The 18,534-nt window shown below is 42.0% G+C and overlaps 1 protein-coding gene across 8 annotated transcripts in view; it reads right to left on the bottom strand.

Annotated features, from left to right (window-relative positions):
• The window catches only part of ncam1a (neural cell adhesion molecule 1a), a 374,147-nt gene that overhangs the window by 20,008 nt on the left and 335,605 nt on the right, over positions 1-18,534 (bottom strand). For 4 of the 8 annotated variants that reach the window (XM_036142725.1, XM_036142727.1, XM_036142728.1 and 1 more), the window contains 3 exons: positions 13,810-13,977; positions 6,625-6,750; positions 1,357-1,371 (listed from right to left, as the gene is read on the bottom strand). In XM_036142725.1, coding sequence (XP_035998618.1) covers positions 1,357-1,371; positions 6,625-6,750; positions 13,810-13,977 — 309 coding nt within the window. Of the gene's footprint in view, positions 1-1,356; positions 1,372-1,666; positions 1,670-6,624; positions 6,751-13,809; positions 13,978-18,534 lie in introns of all 8 variants that reach the window. The other 4 variants (XM_036142729.1, XM_021318530.2, XM_036142730.1 and 1 more) reach the window with 2 other exon arrangements.

Here is an 18,534-nt window from a genome sequence, read left to right as displayed (position 1 = left end):
GTTTCTCTATGGGGAAGCTGTGTTCACTTGGTGTGCAGTCTTTGTTTTCCACCACATAAAGTTTTTTTTTTACCTGACTAGAGCATCTTCTTTCATCTGTTTGCCGTGTCTCCTACAGAGTGGTTCTATTGTGAATAACACCAGGCGCATAGAAACGCACATCATGATCGGATTAATTGATTGTGTGCCCAAATAAACGGCACCATTATTTTTTGTTTTTTAATCTGAAAACATTTCAATCCGATGGTGACATTTTGTGCATCTAAACAAAGCTAGTGGCTCTCTTCTTGCTAGTCTTCCTGAATAATTAAATCCGTTGGGTGCAGGCCTGGTTGTTCTTCCATCAGTAGATATTTCCACCTGAGCTGTGGGTCTCTGCAGCTCCTCCAGAGCCACCACGGTCCTCCTGCTTCTCTGATCAATGCTCTCCTGGTCCAGTCCATGTCCTGGTAGGTCTGCAGGAGGTCCATCCTCTCTGCAGGTCCACATGATGGATGGATCAGAGCTCTGGGAGATGCTGTAGAACCTGATCCTGCTGTAAACTGGACCAGAACTTCCTCCCTGACCCGTCTGCTGAGCTCCTTGGTCTCCATGATCCTGGTTGTTCTCTACCGTTCTCTGACAAACCTCTGAGGCCAGAAACAGAACAGCTGCATTCATATTTAGCATAAATGAAACACAGGAACATTTATGTTCACTGATTGGGTCACTTTTGAAGGCAGCTGGTTTCAGTAGATCGTATTTAAGACGACCACATGCCTCACTTTTTTATTTAAACAAAACAACCAACCCAAAAACAATGTATCCTTTCTGTTCCACTTAACATTGAACATTAAATTTTATGCTTTTAATGTGACAAATGTGTAGAAATCCCCTCTGCAAGGTAATATTATCCTTTTGCATCTTGAATGGCATTAAGCTGCAGCTCTGCTCACATAAAGCTGCTCTTCTATCTTCATTCCCAGCAGAAACAAGGAAGCAGTTTACGGACTTTCTGGAATATGTCTGGTCTTTTCCACGGCTGCAGAGAAATGGCCGTGATGCACATTGATTACTGCATGACTGATGTATTTTCCAATCTTCATGTCTTTGCTCTGAGTCTGAAGATGATGAAAACTGCCGCTGCACTTCACACCAAAGACGAAACGGGGGGAAATAACTACCTTCATCATTTGCCCGTCACACAATCTCCACAGCGAAGGAACGGGCGTTATCGGCGCATGTGGCGAATGAGTGGGAATCGGTGCGCAGTTAAAGACGCCGCGTCATCATTAGTGTTGTTAAAAAATAAAGAATGTTCAATGGATGCAAACAGAAAGATCATAAGCAAATAAGAAAGGGAGAAAAGAAACTTACGTGTGAGAGAATATTCTGAGAAGTCCAGTGGAATACAGAATAGATGGAGGGGGGGGGACATGAGAAAACAATAACACAAAGAGAACAGAAACAATAAAATGAGAAATATGATCAATGAAAAAGGGCAGTGCTGTCCTAAGCCTGTAGCACCTCACCAAGCCGTCTGTTCACAGGAATATCCGTTTGCTCTTCCTCACTTTTCTTAAACAAACAGTGACAGCGTCAAATTAGAACGCACATTTTTAATGACTTCCAGCTTTTTGTCTCGGAAGAACATGTGCAATTCAGAAAAAAAGGAGCTTAAAAATACCTTCTTGAGATTTATCACCAGCAGATATTTAGAAAACAGACGATTGAGTCCGACACGCAGTGATGTGAGGAAGAATGGAGCCATTACCGATTTTTACAGATTCTAGCTGTTTTGTTTCTGTTCAGCGTTTCAGATCATAAACCTCAGATCAGATCGGCATTGGACAAAGTTCATCCTAGTTTTCAAATGGTTTTATTTAGGTGAAAAAAAGCTTTTCAAAACAACCTGTATGTGACAAAGTTAATTTAATTTGGATAGCTTTTTTTCCTCTTGACAAATTAAATGATCATTGTGACTTTCTAATGGTATTTTACAGTAACTTTGGCAAAAAAAAAAATAACAAGATCTGTAGAAATCTGTAATGGGCAAGCAACTTTCCCAGCACTGTAAACATGAAATTTATCAATTATATATTAGCTTGATTTCACATTGACAGACTAGTGGACAAGTTAAAGAGAAATGAGGAAGTTCTCTGCTGATGAAAAATCTTCATAACAGTCATGAATCAGGAAAAACAAGGAGAACGTTGAAGGGGACTTTCCTACAGGAGCAGCGAGGTGATGAGGAACAGCGTGGCACAAAAAGGTTGCTACAGAGGAAAACAAGAACATATTCAGAACTCTAAAATACACGTCTGCATGAGACGAGTCTTGCTTTAGAAGGTCAGCGTCCCTCAGAATGGACACAAAGACAAGCTCTGCTGATTTATATTTTATTTCAAATGGGAGGACATTCATTTCCCAGGCTAGAGAATGAGCATCTTACTTCTACTGCTGATTTAATGTGATTCAGGAGGTTATGTTGTAATCATAAATTGGAAATTGGCTAAACATGACCCCCCCCCCAACCCTTACCTCACTTACAAAAGAACCCAAAACCTTCCAGTTCAACAACAACAAAAAAATGATAACAACTTAAATGCTTCAGGCAAAACCAATTAAAGCAAAAGAGTACCTGGAAAAACCGGTACCAGCTGCTCTGGGAAATATAAAGGCTCATGGACCTCTGCACAACGCGAACTAGCGCACAGCTGACCGTATTCACGGGTAAATAACGAGCAACGAGATCTCCTCTTATCTGTCAGTAAAGCTAAACTATACATCACACAATAATGTATTCATCTTTTCACCCATGAGACTCAACCGTTGCTGTCTGAATTGTTCTTACTTTCCCAACAGGGATGACTAGTGGCCCGCTGAGGTACTGCAGTCAGTGTCATTCACAGCAGTGAACAGTCCCTTGGTCACTTTCTTGCCAATTTTGCAAACAATACCTTTAACCACCTGTTCATTACTAAGCTGAATACATACGCAGACGTGTCATGCTGGACAGCGTCCATAAATCGCCCTCACAAAATCCATCCAAATAACAACATACTGTTGAATGTAGAACGCATCAGCAGTCAAAAACTATTAATAAGAAGTGGGAAGTAGTGCAAAGTGAAACCCAAACCAAGAACTCTGCAGGAGCTAAACCCCTGCAGGAAAAACAAAAAAAAAAAACTACCATCTGGCTGTCTTCTAGTAAAACATAAATTAAAAAATGCATGGTATTCACAGAGTGGATAAAATAGTGAGAGGAAAGCTGTGCTGGTGGGATGCTTTGGAGACTATGGGATGTGCAGAGACCCATAAAAGCATAACACTGCTATTTTTATGTAAAAACTACATTTTTGGATTAGGTCTGGAAAGTTTGCAGCCTGCTCAAAGAGCAGAAGGACGCTGCACAAGCAACACCTTGACCAAAAGAAATTACAGTTTGGCAGCTTTTTGATCCAAATTCAAGTTTTACCCCTTCATTCTAAGATGAATGTCAATGAAAGAGAAAATGTTTTGTCCTGACACTTTAATCTGCTAGAAATCAGCTAGAAGGCAATAAATGCTTAGAAGCATTAGGCCTGTCTAGACAGAATAACACCGTATTTAACTTAACTTATTAGGGCTTAATCATTACAGAAGTGCAACTAATCCAACCCTAATTGGAAGCATCTCCATAAAATATAATAAAAAAATTGTGATTGTTGCCAAAACCCAAAAACATAATAATTTGTAAAACGTTAAGTCTATTGTCATAAAAGCTTGCCTATTGCATGAACTCTGCATTGCCAAACGATACAATGACGTTTCTTTCTAACTCCTCCAGTAACAACTGTATTACTGTGTGTAAAGTAAAAAATGTGAAAATTAAAAGAAAAAAAAAGAAACAAACAAAAATATTAAGACAGTAAAGGTTTTAGGTGCTATTTTAGCGCTCAAAAAGCAGCAGTGTTACCGTCTCCCTCAGTTTTACGCCTCTCTGTCACCTCACTTTCTCTGTTGCCTTTAGCACATCTGCAGAAACTCAAAGACGAAAAACAGAAGCCAGGACGGCGTTTTTCTACCAGCCGCTGCTGCAGCGAGCCGGACCGCAGCAGTGAACCTGGGAGTGGACAGAAATGGACCTCCTCGGTTCTTTGAGCACGTTTGGCACATTTGGAGGAGGGAGAAAGATTTAGATCTATAAAATCCTCCCTACTATGGGTGGAAAGCAGTTTTCTCAGGTCAGAAAATGTAAAAGTGAAGCGATGGGGTAGAAATGCACATTTTACATTTTTATACGTTTGGCTTTTTTTTTATTGCTCATGCTTTTTTCTTTTACTGGTTTCATTTTAATAATCTGAATCTGCTAAATAATGAGTTGCCTGTAGGAAATATCAAGCCAGACATAATATAATATAATATAATATAATAATATAATAATGACTCCTACCCATAATCCAGTGGAACAGATTTCTATCTGGAGGTTATCAGCGTCATCCACAAAAAGTGCTGCATGTCATTTTAAAAGTAAAAAAAAATTCTAGTTCAATTATCTCTTTCAATAATCTTTTGGAGTGAACTGTTTTCTAAAACCTTTGCATGGTTGTGTACCATTTTTAATCTGGCCTAAACCACTGTAATCATACGCACTGCTCTCTCGTTCCACATATAGAACTTTATCTCATCCAGCTTTCCATTAGGTATCGCTGTCAGAAAGCCGCGGTGCTGATGCTCTGTTTTAATAAAATCTAGACAATCAGAATGTTAGCTGAGGAAACCAAGGTATGGGATTTTATTTTGTCATCTTTAGTAAATTGGCAACCCTGGTAAATATGTGCAAAAAGCCTGAAATAAATCAGTTTCCTTCTTTTGCTGCAGCTGCAGCAGCAACATACACTCCACCTGCAAAAGTAAGAAAAAAACCTAAACTTTAAATCCATTTATTCATTGGGATAAAGAAATACAGCATTTTATTTCATTCTTTATCCATTTTTTTTTTTTTTTTTTTGCAAAATGTATAATGTCACAATGAGTGGGACCTCCAACAACCACCATGCAATAAATGCACCAAAGGCATTTTTTAATTTATCACTTTTTTGGAGTCCTACTCTTGTCTGGGGAATAAATTTGACGCGACACACGGGCCCACAGGCTGCACAGCGCCACAGTTGGTAGCAGTGTTGCCTTAATACGGTTCTGGGTTCGAGCCTGAATGCATCGGATCTCCTCTGGTACAAAATCAGTCCAACATCGTGACCGTTAGGTTAACTGCGGTCCATAATCACCCTTAAGTGTGGGTGTGTGCTTAATGGATGAACATAGGCCCACCTTTTGGAACCGCGCTTCAAAATGGGAAAGACAAGATAACATGCTAATCTAGTAATGTCCACCTAAAGCCTGCCCTCTGCTACGGTAAAAGCTGTAATTTATAGGTTTAAAACAACTGGAACCGTTCCAAACCAGACTTGATCTTGACACAATTCACGGTGAAGACTATTAAAGTAAAACCTTCACTCACAGAACTGCAGATTGCAACGTTATGCAACAGCAACAAAAGATTTATTTAAAGGCTTTTCCATCTTTACCAGGGATGACAACGTGTGTGAATGATCCTGTGCGTGTAGGATGTTCTGAAAGGAAAAGGTGGAGTGACAGAAACAGACTGCACCTTTAATGGCCTGACCTGCATGTTGCAAACGCAGCAGACAACTAAATTATGACTTTCTTTTCAGCATTAAGTAGCTATATTTCATTAGCCTGCTTACTTTAATGCATTTGCCCAAAAAACTCTTTAAATATTTAAATCGGTTAATATAGGTTAATACTATATATGAAGATAATGGCCCTCTTTTATTTAACGTATTGTCCATAATTGGTATTACAGTGCTCCTAAAATGCAGCCACCCACTGCCAAATTAAGTCTTCCAGCTCACATCTTCCTGAAACGGCTCCATGTTTCTCCCACTAAACCCTCCGGACTGTGAAAGCATCTCCAGAGACCCGGTTGGGTTATCTCTGGAGTATTTTATCTCAGTAGCTGCCCATTAGCTCTGTGCATAGGAGATGTATAGCGAAGGAGCGGACAGGGTTGTGCTACACTCTGCTTCCAGAGAGCAACCTGAGATTTATGCACGCGTACAAATATGACCCTTTGGAATAAAAATACCTTAATACTCTTCCATCCTTTTGGATTACTTTGCTCCTTTTCCTCAAAAAACACCTCAAAGATTCCTGAAATACCTTCATCACGCCCTGCCGTCACCATCACAACATCTAAACTTGACCTGTGGCTGCCACATTAAAAATTCATGCAGTCACTGATCTATAAATACGGAGCCGACGTCTCCCCGCAGTCAGGTGTAAATCACGTTTAAGAAGGCGCGTTCACTTTCCAGAAACAAAAAGTCCAAATCCTCTCCTTGTGCATTTAAAAAGGACAGAAAGACAAGAGATGCAGACTATTTTCTGCAGAGTCAACTGTCAGGCAGCTGAATTATGGAGGCGCGTCGGCCTGGATGGGAACAGGACTACGGTGGGGCTTGGCGTGAGAAGAGAGGAGTGAAGCATCTGGGCTCTGCTGGACGTGAGCGGGCGGTGGAGTGAGCTGCGCGGGGGTTCAAAGCTGCGGGGTCAGGGCGGGGATTGGAGGGAGGAACTTACGGACTGGCTCCGTCTTGAAAGTGCTGGCACGGCTGCTCTCGCCTTCGCCTTTGCCGTTGATGGCGGACATCTTGACCTCGTACGTCGTCTCTGGTTTCAGCCCAACGATGGTTATCCTGGTCATGTCTGTTGAGAGGATGCTGAGGTTATTACACTGGGTAACACTTTTAAGAAATCAGCGAAGAAGAAAAGGATCATGGCTGAATGTAGGTTAATGTGAGGCAGACACCCCGTCTACTTTTAATAACAGGCTTAAAACTTTCCTTTGTGACAAAGCTTCTAGTCAGAGTGGTTCATGTTACCCTGAGCTACCTCTATAGTTATGCTGCTATAGGCTTAGGCTGCTGGAGGACATCAGGGTCTATTTCTCTCACTCTGCTGATTTCTCCTACTGCTCTCCAATCTGCATTGCTGTTATAGGAGTTGTAGATGGAATTCTAAGCAAAGATTACTGAGTTCCCATCTTTACTAAATGAGGAGACGGTGGAGTGATACAGTTCCAGCACTTTTATTGAGAAACAGAGCAGAGATTCACATAGATGGAAAGTAATCGCACCCCACGGTTCTGCTGCAGTCTGCGTCTGCCATGTCTCTGCCTGTTTCGCTTTTCCGGCTTCTCCTAATTCTGCACCGTGACCTTCCCATGAGACGAAGCAAAGACAGTCTATCGTAAACAAGCAGTATCCCTCAGCAGCTTCAGCATTTGGCCTTGCAACCGGCAAACAGTGGATCTTATACACAGACATCAGGTCTCCAGGCCTCCTATGTACGAGCGGTGTGAGGCCATAGTGACTTCAGAATAATAATTCTTATAACATTTCTCTCCTTTTTCTTTTTTTTTTTTTTGATGATGGCGTCGTCAGCATCAAAACAAAACAAGATGACACTTGAAAATGTGAACAAAACACAGAGGACCCATTTCTGTGAACTGGGTTTCCTCAGAGAGGAAACTTTCTGACCAACCTGGAGGATTTGATGGAGTCTGACTTTGGAAAGAACCTTGAGATGACATGATGTGAATTGGTGCTATATAAATAAAATTGAATTGAATTGAATTGAATAGATGAACTGGCCACAGTCAGATTAATTTTTTTTATTGGTTTATAAAAATCCTTGTTGTAGAATTCAGGAGGACAAATAATCATGATCTGGAAGATAAAAGGTCTTACAAATGTTAACTTAGAAAGCTTCATTTCATTTCTGCTTTGCTTTTTCATCAAACCTCCTCGACTACTCAGACATTCAGCTCCATGCAAAATGTAACGATGATTAAGTTATTTAAACATTTCCCCTCAGAGAGACTCTTTTGTGATGTGAAATTAAACATAATTTTACTTCTGGAATATTAACTTTGAATACACGTTGGGATAAAAGGTAAAGATGTAAATGAATAAAGCCCTCTGCAGCATGTTTAGGTCTTTGGCTGCTCGGCACATGATATTATACCGTGCATTGTGAAAGTAGGTATTACACATTCAGGTGATTCCTGAGATGGAAGGACATTTTTCCTCTTTTTATTTTTTTTTTTACAAACAGAAGTGGGAAGAGTGTGGCGTTTGTCTCAGATTTAATGCTTTGATTTTCCGTTTTCGCTGCAGTTACAGCTGCAGGTCGTTGTGTTTATTTCTGTGTCTCTGCCAGCTTTTCAGATCTAGAGACCGGATGTTTTGCTCATTCGTCTTTACACAATTGCTTGAGTTCAAGTCAGATTGGTGGGAGTGCATCCATGAACATCAATTTTCTTGCCACGGATTCTCTTTTTGGTCTAGATCTGGACTTTGACTAGGCCATTCTAACACATTAAAGCATTCTTTAGTAGTTCTGGCTGTAGGTTGTTGTCCTGCTGGACCATAAACCTCCATCTCGTGTCTTTTGCAGCTTCTGACACGTTTTCCTCCACGCTGCTCCTGTAATTAGCTTCATACGTTTCACAATCATCCTGCTGAAGAGACAGATCCCCACAACATGCTGCTGCCATCATCTTTCAATAAAAGAAGGCTGATAGTATTTTACGTGCGAACCAAAATGATCTGCTTTGGTCTCATACGACCAGAGCATCTTGTTCAACACGTTTGCTGCTACTTCTGAATCTCTGCAGCTCCTCCAGAGTTACCAAGGTCCTGTAGGTCTCTGATTAATGCTCTGCTTGTCCTGTTAGTCACTAGACGCGGATCACTGTGAGCCCAGCATACGCAGCGCGGGTGAGCCTATTTTTATTATTTATTTCCATTTATTTTTTAATGCTGGTGAAGATTCTCAGTCATCAGGTCATGGTCATTCAAAAAAAAAAGTAAAAAACAAAACAACTGGACTTGTTTTCCGTAGTGAAGACGTTTCGCTTCCTCTCCAGGAAGCGTTCTCAATTCAAAAAGTCTGGAGTATTGTGGAGTAACAAGCTTTATACCATTACCAAACAAAGGCCTGTAATGGCTTAGATAACATGCAAATTCAACCGAAACAGGTCCACCCCTTAGTAATGGGTGGTCGTTAAAGCCATTAAGCCAGCAGAATGGACCGAAACTGGTCCACTCCTCTGTAACGAGGAATCGTTATGGTTGTTATTGGCTTGGCTTAAAGGAACAATGTTTTAATCACCTGAATGAGGATGAGAGTTAAGGTGATGATTGGCCGGAATTAATCCTATAGCTGTGTTGTAAGTTTTTGAGAGTTGGAACCTAAGGCCTCCTCCTCTGTTTAAGGTTGGTCTTTCTCTCTTGACGTAGATGACTTCCTTCACTCCTCTTTCAAACCATCTGTCTTCTTTGTCCAAAATGTGAACATATAGGTCCTCAAAAGAGTGTCCTTTGTCCTTTAGGTGTAAGTGGACAGCAGAGTCTTGACCTGAGGAGGTAGCTCTCCTGTGTTGAGCCATGCGTCTGTGGAGAGGTTGTTTGGTTTCTCCAATTTAATATTTTTTTTATATTATTTAGGAGAGGGAGGGGGACAAGCCGGAAGTGAGAGAGATGGAGAGAGATGTGGACGTATGGCAGCTGGAGTCAGCGGCCAGCTCGCTGTCTGTAGCACAGCGGGGACGGCTCCATTTATAGCTCTTGTTCATAGTTGCTTAGTTGTTGCCCAAATAAGAGACTTCATGGTGAAAAACAAGCCTGGTAGACTTTTATTTATTATTAGTGACTTAATAAAAAAAAAACAAGACAGATGTAGATTATAACAAGCAGACTTGGTATCACTGTTATGGATGCTAGTGGCCTCACTGGCTGCCCGCCTCAGACCGCCTCTGAAAAGTGCAAGCGTGGTTTTCCACCAGAGACACTAGGGGGAAATGAATGACAGACCCCTCATTCGTCTCATAATCCCTTAGATCCCTTAGGTAAAAATGTTACTTAGTGGGGCTTTAAAAAGTGTCGCTATGCTGAAACATTCTAGCTAGAAGCCATTTTTATTAGGGATTCTGGGTAATCGTCACAACAACAGTTTTAATGCATTAAAACAGAAAACGATAAAAGTTTTTGACCCATTTTGTTGGGATGAGAGGACCTGAAAATGTTTCCTTTTTCAAAAGGGGGGCAGAAAACATCTGAGAACCTCCTCCCTGACCCGTCTGCTGGGTTCCTTCTTCCTGATGCTGGTTGTTCTCTAATGTTCTCTGACAAACCTCTGAGGCCACAACAGCACGCTTTATACCGACATTAGGTCAGCAGGCCGCACTTTTGAGATTACTTGCTTAAAAACTAAAACTGTGCATGGATGCACCGCTTTGGGCTGGCTGGAGACTAACATCCTGTGTGGTAATTTATGGCTGTACTGTGACAAACATGTGGGGAAAGCTTAAACAGCTAGGAATGGCTTTATGGAATATTAACATTTAATTTATAGCAAAGTGGCACAAAATTAAAAACATTTCACCCAGGAGGGGAGAGCAGGAAGAAAGCGGGGCAAAAGGCTGAAAACATAATTATTGGGGGAACATTGTTGGTTCCCAATGCAGATTTAATTGCAGGTAAAGGAGTTAAATTAAACATCTATTGATACCATCAGGTGTAAAACAAAAGGAATGCAATCAATAGCGCTGTGAGTGCAATCACTAAGTTCAAGTTTCATGGATCAGGTGAGCTAATTTGACAACGTCGGGCTTCATGCAGGTTCTACGTGCTTCCTCACTCGTGTCATAAAAAAAAACACTCCACTGATACCTCACTCTGCCACACAAAGAAGAGTAATTTCCCAGCCGAGAGCTGGTTTCACCCGTGCAACATCTCCCCATTACTGCGACGCCGCGTCTCAGATTAACATCTCAATCAGAAGTATTTACGTCTAGAAAGCGTTAGTCCAGACGGATTCAGAGCTGGGCTTTTACAAACACTTCATGTTTTGATGAAATTTCTGGGCCGCCTGCCGTAATTCGGTTCCTGCTGCTTCTGGAAAAGGTTATCTCCACATCTCAGCCCCCCCCCCCCCCCGTTACCCTCTGGTGCGGCTACAAAACAGAACGAAGAGGTCTGTCCTACACGGAGAGGCGCAAAGACGGCCCAGCTCGTTACCGGTAATTACTGTCAGTTTAGTCCGGAGCAAAAGAAAAGATGAAATTCTGTACCGGCGTCGCATCACAACCAACACAAAGCTCACTGGGATCTTTAACAAGAGCTTTACAGATGTAGCACAAAGACTTAAGGGACATATTAATGGGGACAAACAGAATCTGTGAATATCTAAGCTTTAAGGCGGAGTGAAAAAGTCCATTATTAAATAGTTTCTCTAATATAGATAAGGCATCTTTTCTTTAATGCACCAACAGCTCAGTGCTCATATACACTGCAAAAACGGATCTAAAAACAAGTAAAATGTTCTTAAAGTTAGTCTATTCGTCCTTGATTTGAGCCAGTAAATAAGATTATCTGCCAATGGAATGAGTATCTTTGCCCCTAAAATAAGATAATTAGACATCCTGCACTTGAAATAAGATGATGGAGATGAATTGTTCCAATTTTAAGTGGAAAAATCTCATTCTATTGGCAAATCATCTTATTTACCTGCTCAAATCAAGGACAAATACACTCATTTAAAGAAAATTTTACTTATTTTTAGTTCTGTTTTTGCAGTGTAGAGCTTCTTTAATCGGTGGATGCTCGTATAAAACTCCTTCTGACTGCTTCTAAACCTGCGACGGCAGCTTGGATTCACACTGGGCTTTCTACCGACTCATTCAGCCACTCGACGATTCCCTATCAGCCACACTTTGCTGCTTTTCTTCTCTGGCACATTGCTGCTTCGACTACGTCAGCTCTGCTCCGTCTGATCTCAGAGAGTAACGAGGCTCCGCTGCCTTTGAAAGCCTCCCGGTTTCTCCGAGGTGGAGGAGCTGTTGCGGCGGGGCCGGGATGTTTGGGTGGCGCTCACTCTCCGTCCGTGCGTTGTGCTCGGCGAACGTGTTCGCCTGATGGGCGGCTCTCGGGCCCCGCGCTGACAGCCGAGCCTGTCAGCTGCTGACTGACACATCCCATGCGGCGGGGAAGACCAAACGCCAACCAGATTTGTGAGCGCCAGAAGCCGTCAGCGGGACGGGGATATTATCTGGGGCCTGTCAGCGTCTGAACTCGCTGTCTGCGGGACTGGACTGGGCTCTACCTCCCGTCCTGACGTCAGCCGCTGTCACGACTGGATCACCTGCTGCCAGCATACGCAGCTACTGGCACATTAAGACCTAAACTCTTCCCATTACTGATAAATATGCAGAAGCTACAGCAGAGTAATAGTTCAGTAGGAAACAAATATGGTGTAAAAAACAAACAGCTGACAGTGGCTGACTGCAAAAAAGGAACTAAAAGTAAGTACAGTTTTCTTGAAATTGGTGTATTTTTCCTTGATTTGAGCAAATAAATAAGACTATTTGCCCTAAAATAAGATAATTAGATATCCTGCTCTTGAAATAAGATGATGGAGATGAATTGTTCGTATATTAAGTGCAAAAATCTTTGGCAGGTAGTGTTATTTATCTGCTCAAATTAAGCAAAAATACACTCATTTCAAGAATATTGTACTTCCTTTTAGTTCCCTTTTTGCAGTGCTGCTTGTAGGAAGGTGTTAAAGGACAAACTGTTAGCAAAAATGCTAATACTTTAAAGAGAAGCTGTAATTATAGAACGGCATTGTTGTATTTCGCCAAAACTGAGACCCCACATTTGCCAGGTTGTAACAATGATTAAGCAGTGATCCACTAATGAATCAGCAAATTTTATGGTTTATCGCTGCAGTTTTATTGATGCATCTGCATCAGTTTTAACGTAAAAAGACAGTTGTAATGTCTGTGCATGTTAAATGCATTGAATACGTGAGATTGAGACAAATTTGCATGTTTATTTCTCAGCTGTTACTATTTGGGTGAAAGTTTAGTTAAAACTAAACAAGTATTTTTGGTCGGTCAGAGGGAACTGAATAAAGCTTTATTTGAGGTCATAATTACAGTAACAGAGTAAGTAAAGTTTATTTATAAAGCACCTTTCACAGACAGAAGGTCACAACAAGTCACATTTAAGTTACAAATCATATAAAATCATGACATAAAAGCCAGGTTTTTAAAAACAAAGCTGCCGGGGAAAATTGTCGCACAGTTTAGGAACCACAGGCTGGAAGGTCCGGTCGGCTTCAGCCTCTCGCCTCGTTAGGGAACAACCAGGAGATTCTGGGCTGGCTGAGTTTGGTTAAACACAAATAATCAGCAGCCTGACCATTTACAGTCTTTCTGGTGAGAACAATAACTTTTAACTAAACACAAAGATCCACTGGGAGCCGGTGTAGTAAGCATAAAAGGGGCCTGACATGAGCGTATTCACCAGATTTAGTAAGAAGTCTGGCTGCTGCCTTCTGAACAGCACGCAGACGTGAAATTGATGATCTGTCCAGACCGGTAAGAAGAACATTAGTTTTAATGTGTGATAAATCCCAGAACAGGGTTGACCATGACTCCGTGGCTCACTGGCGGCCTCTACTTATAACGCTGCTTTGTTAGAGGGACATTTTAAGCAACTGCAGCGAGAAAATGCAGAAAAGACTTTATGATTACCTCAACACTGGATCTTATGGAGCACAAATCTGTGTCGCTGCTCCACGGTCTTAACAGAGCCAGTAAAAAATCCTGAATGAACATTCCTCGAAACGGCTGCCTGTGTTCTGCATGTGTGCCGTTTCCAGCAGCAGATGTTTTCCTGGCAAACAGAGAAAGCTCACCTTTATCAGCCCTGTACTCCTGGCTCATCCATTCCTTCCCGGGCAAACGCCACTGCACTTTGTACTTTAAGATGGGAACTCCGCCCAAGGAGAAAGGTTCCTCGAACTCCACCACCGCCGTGCTCGAGAAAGGCTGCACTTCTTCGATTTTAGGCGACGACGGCACCTCTGTGACAGAGAAACAGACGGAGAAAGGATGACTTTCTGCCTGAAGAAGGGAAGTGAAAGGGAAATTTACTCACATCTCACAAAATGTCTTCTGCCAGACGTCTAGGGGGAGTGAAGGGACTTAATAAATATTATTTTTGCCGTATGAGGTTCATAGCTGACTAGCTGATAGTTAATGGCTGACTGCAGGCTAAAAGCCATTTATATTGTTAATATTATACTGTTAAAAAAGTGCAGCATCCAATGTTAAAACATTGCATTTGCTAGAAACCATTGTTACATGTTCTAAATGAACCCATTTATATGTTATAGACAGAAAACATTTGAGAACCACCGCATTAGACCAACCAAAAAATGACGTTTTAAGCACAAACGTCAGGTTTCTGAACAGTTTGTCCACTTCTATGCACTCAGTACTTGGTTGTCCATCTCTTGCGTGAATCACTGCATCAATGCGTCGTGGCAAAGAGGCGATTGGTGCTGCATAGCTGTTCAGGAGGGTAAAATTTGCTTTGAAAGCTGCCTTCAGGTCATCCGTCTTGTTGGGCCTGCTGTCTCTCATCTTCCTCTTGACTACAGCTCAGATTTTCTGTCAGATTTTCATGGGAGTCTGCTGGCCAATCAGGAACAGGAACACTATGGTCATTGGAGCAGCTTTAGTACCTTTAGCAGTGAGGGCCGGTGCCGGGTCCTACTACAGTAAAAACTAAAACTAGCATCTCCATAAAGCTTGTCTGTGCTCTGACACGGAGGTCTCCAGCCCTGGTCCTCAGGGGCCGCTTCAGCTGCCCCCACACGCCTGGCCTAAATAAACGGGTGATTACAGGGCCTCTGCAGCTTCCTGAGGAGGTCATGTGATCTGTCATGTGATTCAGGTGTGCTGGAGCACAGACACATCTAAAACATGCAGCTTGTGGACCCTGAGCACCAGGGTGTTCAGGCTGTGGAGTTCAGGAAACCCGGTGGACCAGAACCAGCATCCACATCATCACTGACTGGTTTCTGGGCCTTTCTCTTCCTCCAGACTGTGGGATCTTGATTTCCAAATGAAAGCAGAATTAACTTTAATGTGAAAACAGGACTTTGGACCATCGAGGAACAGTCCAGTTCCTTTCTGTTTGGCCCAGGTGAGAAGCTGGTAGTCTATGGGTAAGATTCATAAGGCACCGACCCCGGCCTCAGTCCACTCATGGTGAAGCTCATCCAAATTCTTGAATGGATTTAACTTGACAATCCTGAAAAAGGCTGTGGTTCTCCTACGGTTCCTACCACACTTCCTCCTTCCACTCAATTTTCCGTTAATATACTTGCACACTGAACTACTGGCATCTTCAGCAATGCCTTTTTGTGGCTTCCCCTCCTTGTGAAGGGTGTCTGCTGGACATCGATCCAGTCAGCCCCATGATGGCGTCGCCTACTGACCCAGAGACGGTTTTAATTCTCAGGAAACCTTTGCAGGTGTTTAGAGTTGATCAGCTGATTAGGGCGGGACTAACCTGACGAGCCAGATGAATTTCGTTCCGCTTAACTGCACCTAGCTTCACTCACATCCATCTGGGACCTCTTTCATAGAAAGTGATTCCTTCAACCAATTTTATTGTCTAGCCAATCAGGACGCAGGGCTGGAGCTTCATAGATGTCACGTAGTGGAGAAGCGACCGTGACGTGAGATTGTTTTGATTCAGACAACAATAGCGGCTCGCATCGAGGAAGCAAGCGTTAACATTGATGTTGCTATTTCTTCTGTGTTGTCCAATCTATCTGATATTGTTTCATTAAAAGAACATCAGAGAACGGCTCTGAAGGCTTTTGTTGGTGGAAACCATGTTTTCGCCCTTCTCCCGACCAGATTTGGCAAGTTTTGTTTTTTCCTGCGTCGCTCTCATCAGCGTCACGGGTTGGCTTCGGTGTGATAGGTTGAAATAGCACGTTGATAAAGATGACAGACAAGTGGCTTATCCAATCATATGCAAGGATTTTTGATAAGGCCCAGCCTTCTGAAACGCCATTCCTATGGATCTGTTCCAGATGGATGAGTGGAGTTAGGCGGAGCGAAATTCATCTGACTAGGGTCAGGTTAGGGCAGGACACCACAAGTTTCCAATAATAAACTTTTTGCAGTATTCACATTTTCTGAGACACTGAAGTTTGTGTTTTTATTCTCTGTAAGCCATAATCATTGAAATGAGCAGAAACAAAGGCTTGAAATACATATCCCTCCATATGCGTTGCCAAGGCCTTGCGTTCCTTGGCAGTGCAAGGCCTCAGTCAATCGTTCCCCAAAATGTTTGTTTGTTTAGGTGTATGTGATGGATGGTTGTACTGGAACTGATTTTTCGATTGCAATGCAAATTGTAATTGACAATAAAAATTTGATTGATTGATTGATTGATTGATTGATTGATATGCAATGATTGTATATAAAATATGAGCTTCGCCTTCTGAGACAGCAGTACGTAATATTTCTGTACCTGTATAAAACACGATTAAAAACAAAAAGGTTGTGACCAAAGTGCTGCTGAACGATAAAAAGCAAATGTAGAGATTAAAAGTATCTCTACATTTAGTACCTCGGACAACTAAATATAGAACGCACAGCAATAAAATGCTACAAACAATGACAAACGTCAGTAAAAGCAGATGTTCTTTTAAATGGGATTTAAAACAGGAAGTGAAGAAGCTGGTCTAATGTTGGAAGGGAGAATATTCCAGAGTTTAGGAGCCTTGACTGTAAAAAAAGTCTGATCTCCTCTAAGCTTCAACCTGGTTTTGGCTGCAACCAAAAGCAGCGACCAGGCGATCTCAGCAGCCGACAACGAATGGATGTAAGGGTGCAAGGCCGCTGAGGCGTTCACAGGTCCACAGGAGGACTTTTAAATCTATTCTGTGACCCACAGGAGAGTGAGGATAAAACGTGGTCAAAGCTACGAACTGCAGTTAAGAGCCGAGTCGCAGCTTTCTGCAGACATGAGAGGGAGACCTGACTAACCCCGACATCAAGTACCGCCATCCAGTTGGGTTGTAAGAAAGGTCAGGATCATTTCTGGTGAGCACTGACTTGAGTTTTGATGTCTGCCTTAACTGGGGAAAAAAAGCTTCTCTTTACCACAGAGTCAAGGTGCTTGTTAAACTCTAAACTCTTCCCCAGATTTGCAAAGGACTGATTGAGCTACGGCTACGGAAACAAGGCCTCATCGAGAGACTTTTCTCTGGTTTCTTTAGCATAAGTGGCTACGTCTCGGGTAAATGATGTTTTCCTACGTGGATGGTCAGCACTTACACGCCTGCCATGCTGTTCTGCTTACAGAACCCGTCGTGTACGCGCAGCAGGAGCTGCCGCTTGGCAAAGGCTCCGCACCTCGTTGTGCCGCTGGCAGAGAAAAGTCGTCCCCGTCTCGCTGCTTATTCCTACTAAAAAAACCTTTGAGACGAACAGACCGAACAGTCGAGTCCAGTTTTTTAAATTATAGATTAAATTCTTCATGTCTCTGAGTTTTAAGTGCAAAAACATAATGGTGCAAAAACGTCTACTGCATTTTTGCATCATTATCTTTCTCTGCTAACATTAAACATTTCAAATTAATGCCTTTTTTTGCACTACAGACATTGTTAAATATTCTTCTGCACACTTTTTTAAAACCTATTTTCTCCTGCACTTACATTCTCATCACTTCTGCACTTTATATTAGAATGTTATTTTATTTAAACTGCAATCTTGTTTATTGCCGTAAGCTGTATGCAACAAAATTTCATTTTTGTATGCACTCTGTACATACAAAACGACAATAAAGTTTGTCTAAGTTTAAGTTTTAGGGACCACACTTGACAATACTGCTATTAATAATGGCAAGGACAAAAAAAAGAAAAAGTTCATTTGAAAAGGAAATAATTTTTCCAGCTTGGAAGTTAATTTTTAGGAAAGTGTCGAACTAAATGAAGTAGTTCTCTGTGGTGTCTACAGGGGAGGGAATAAGTTTTAACATTTTCATTTGTTTGGCTTTTCTATAAAAGGTGAAGATTTTCCACCATCCAGACACTGAATGCAGCATCAGTCTGAAAAAAGGGCTGAGAAAGTTCGATTTATTAACTCTGCACCTTCATCATGGAAACGACAAACTTGCTCCATCGACTGAAACGTAATATCTCCTAACTGAAGACTTTTCTAATGCTTTACAACCAAATTAAATCAACCGGGTTCACATCTGCACTGTTTGTTTTTTGCAGACCAGCATCCTCCAGTTAAAGCAACCGTTTTAATTAGGAGACAGGAAATATACCTCGGTTTGGGAAATGTTCAACAACATTGGGGGGAAAAAAAAGTCCTCTTTTACAAACAAGGTTGCACGTATGTCTCATTAAAGCTTTCCTCGGCTTGTAGCAGCAACCGAACCGCATTTAATGCCACCAAGGAGCCTCAAACACGGCGGTCAGAAAGTGACAGAGGAGCCGTCAGACTCGACTAAACGATTTCCAGCGACAGCTTCAGATCACGCCTGTGATGCACTTTGAGCCATGATTAAAGGACTCGCTGATGTTCTCTCAGGAACCACTAGCTGC

The sequence above is a fragment of the Fundulus heteroclitus genome, chromosome 11, assembly GCF_011125445.2.
Source record: "Fundulus heteroclitus isolate FHET01 chromosome 11, MU-UCD_Fhet_4.1, whole genome shotgun sequence".
Taxonomy (NCBI): domain Eukaryota; kingdom Metazoa; phylum Chordata; class Actinopteri; order Cyprinodontiformes; family Fundulidae; genus Fundulus; species Fundulus heteroclitus.
Note: the sequence above shows the minus strand (reverse complement) of the source record. Positions and strands in the feature narration are given on the sequence as shown.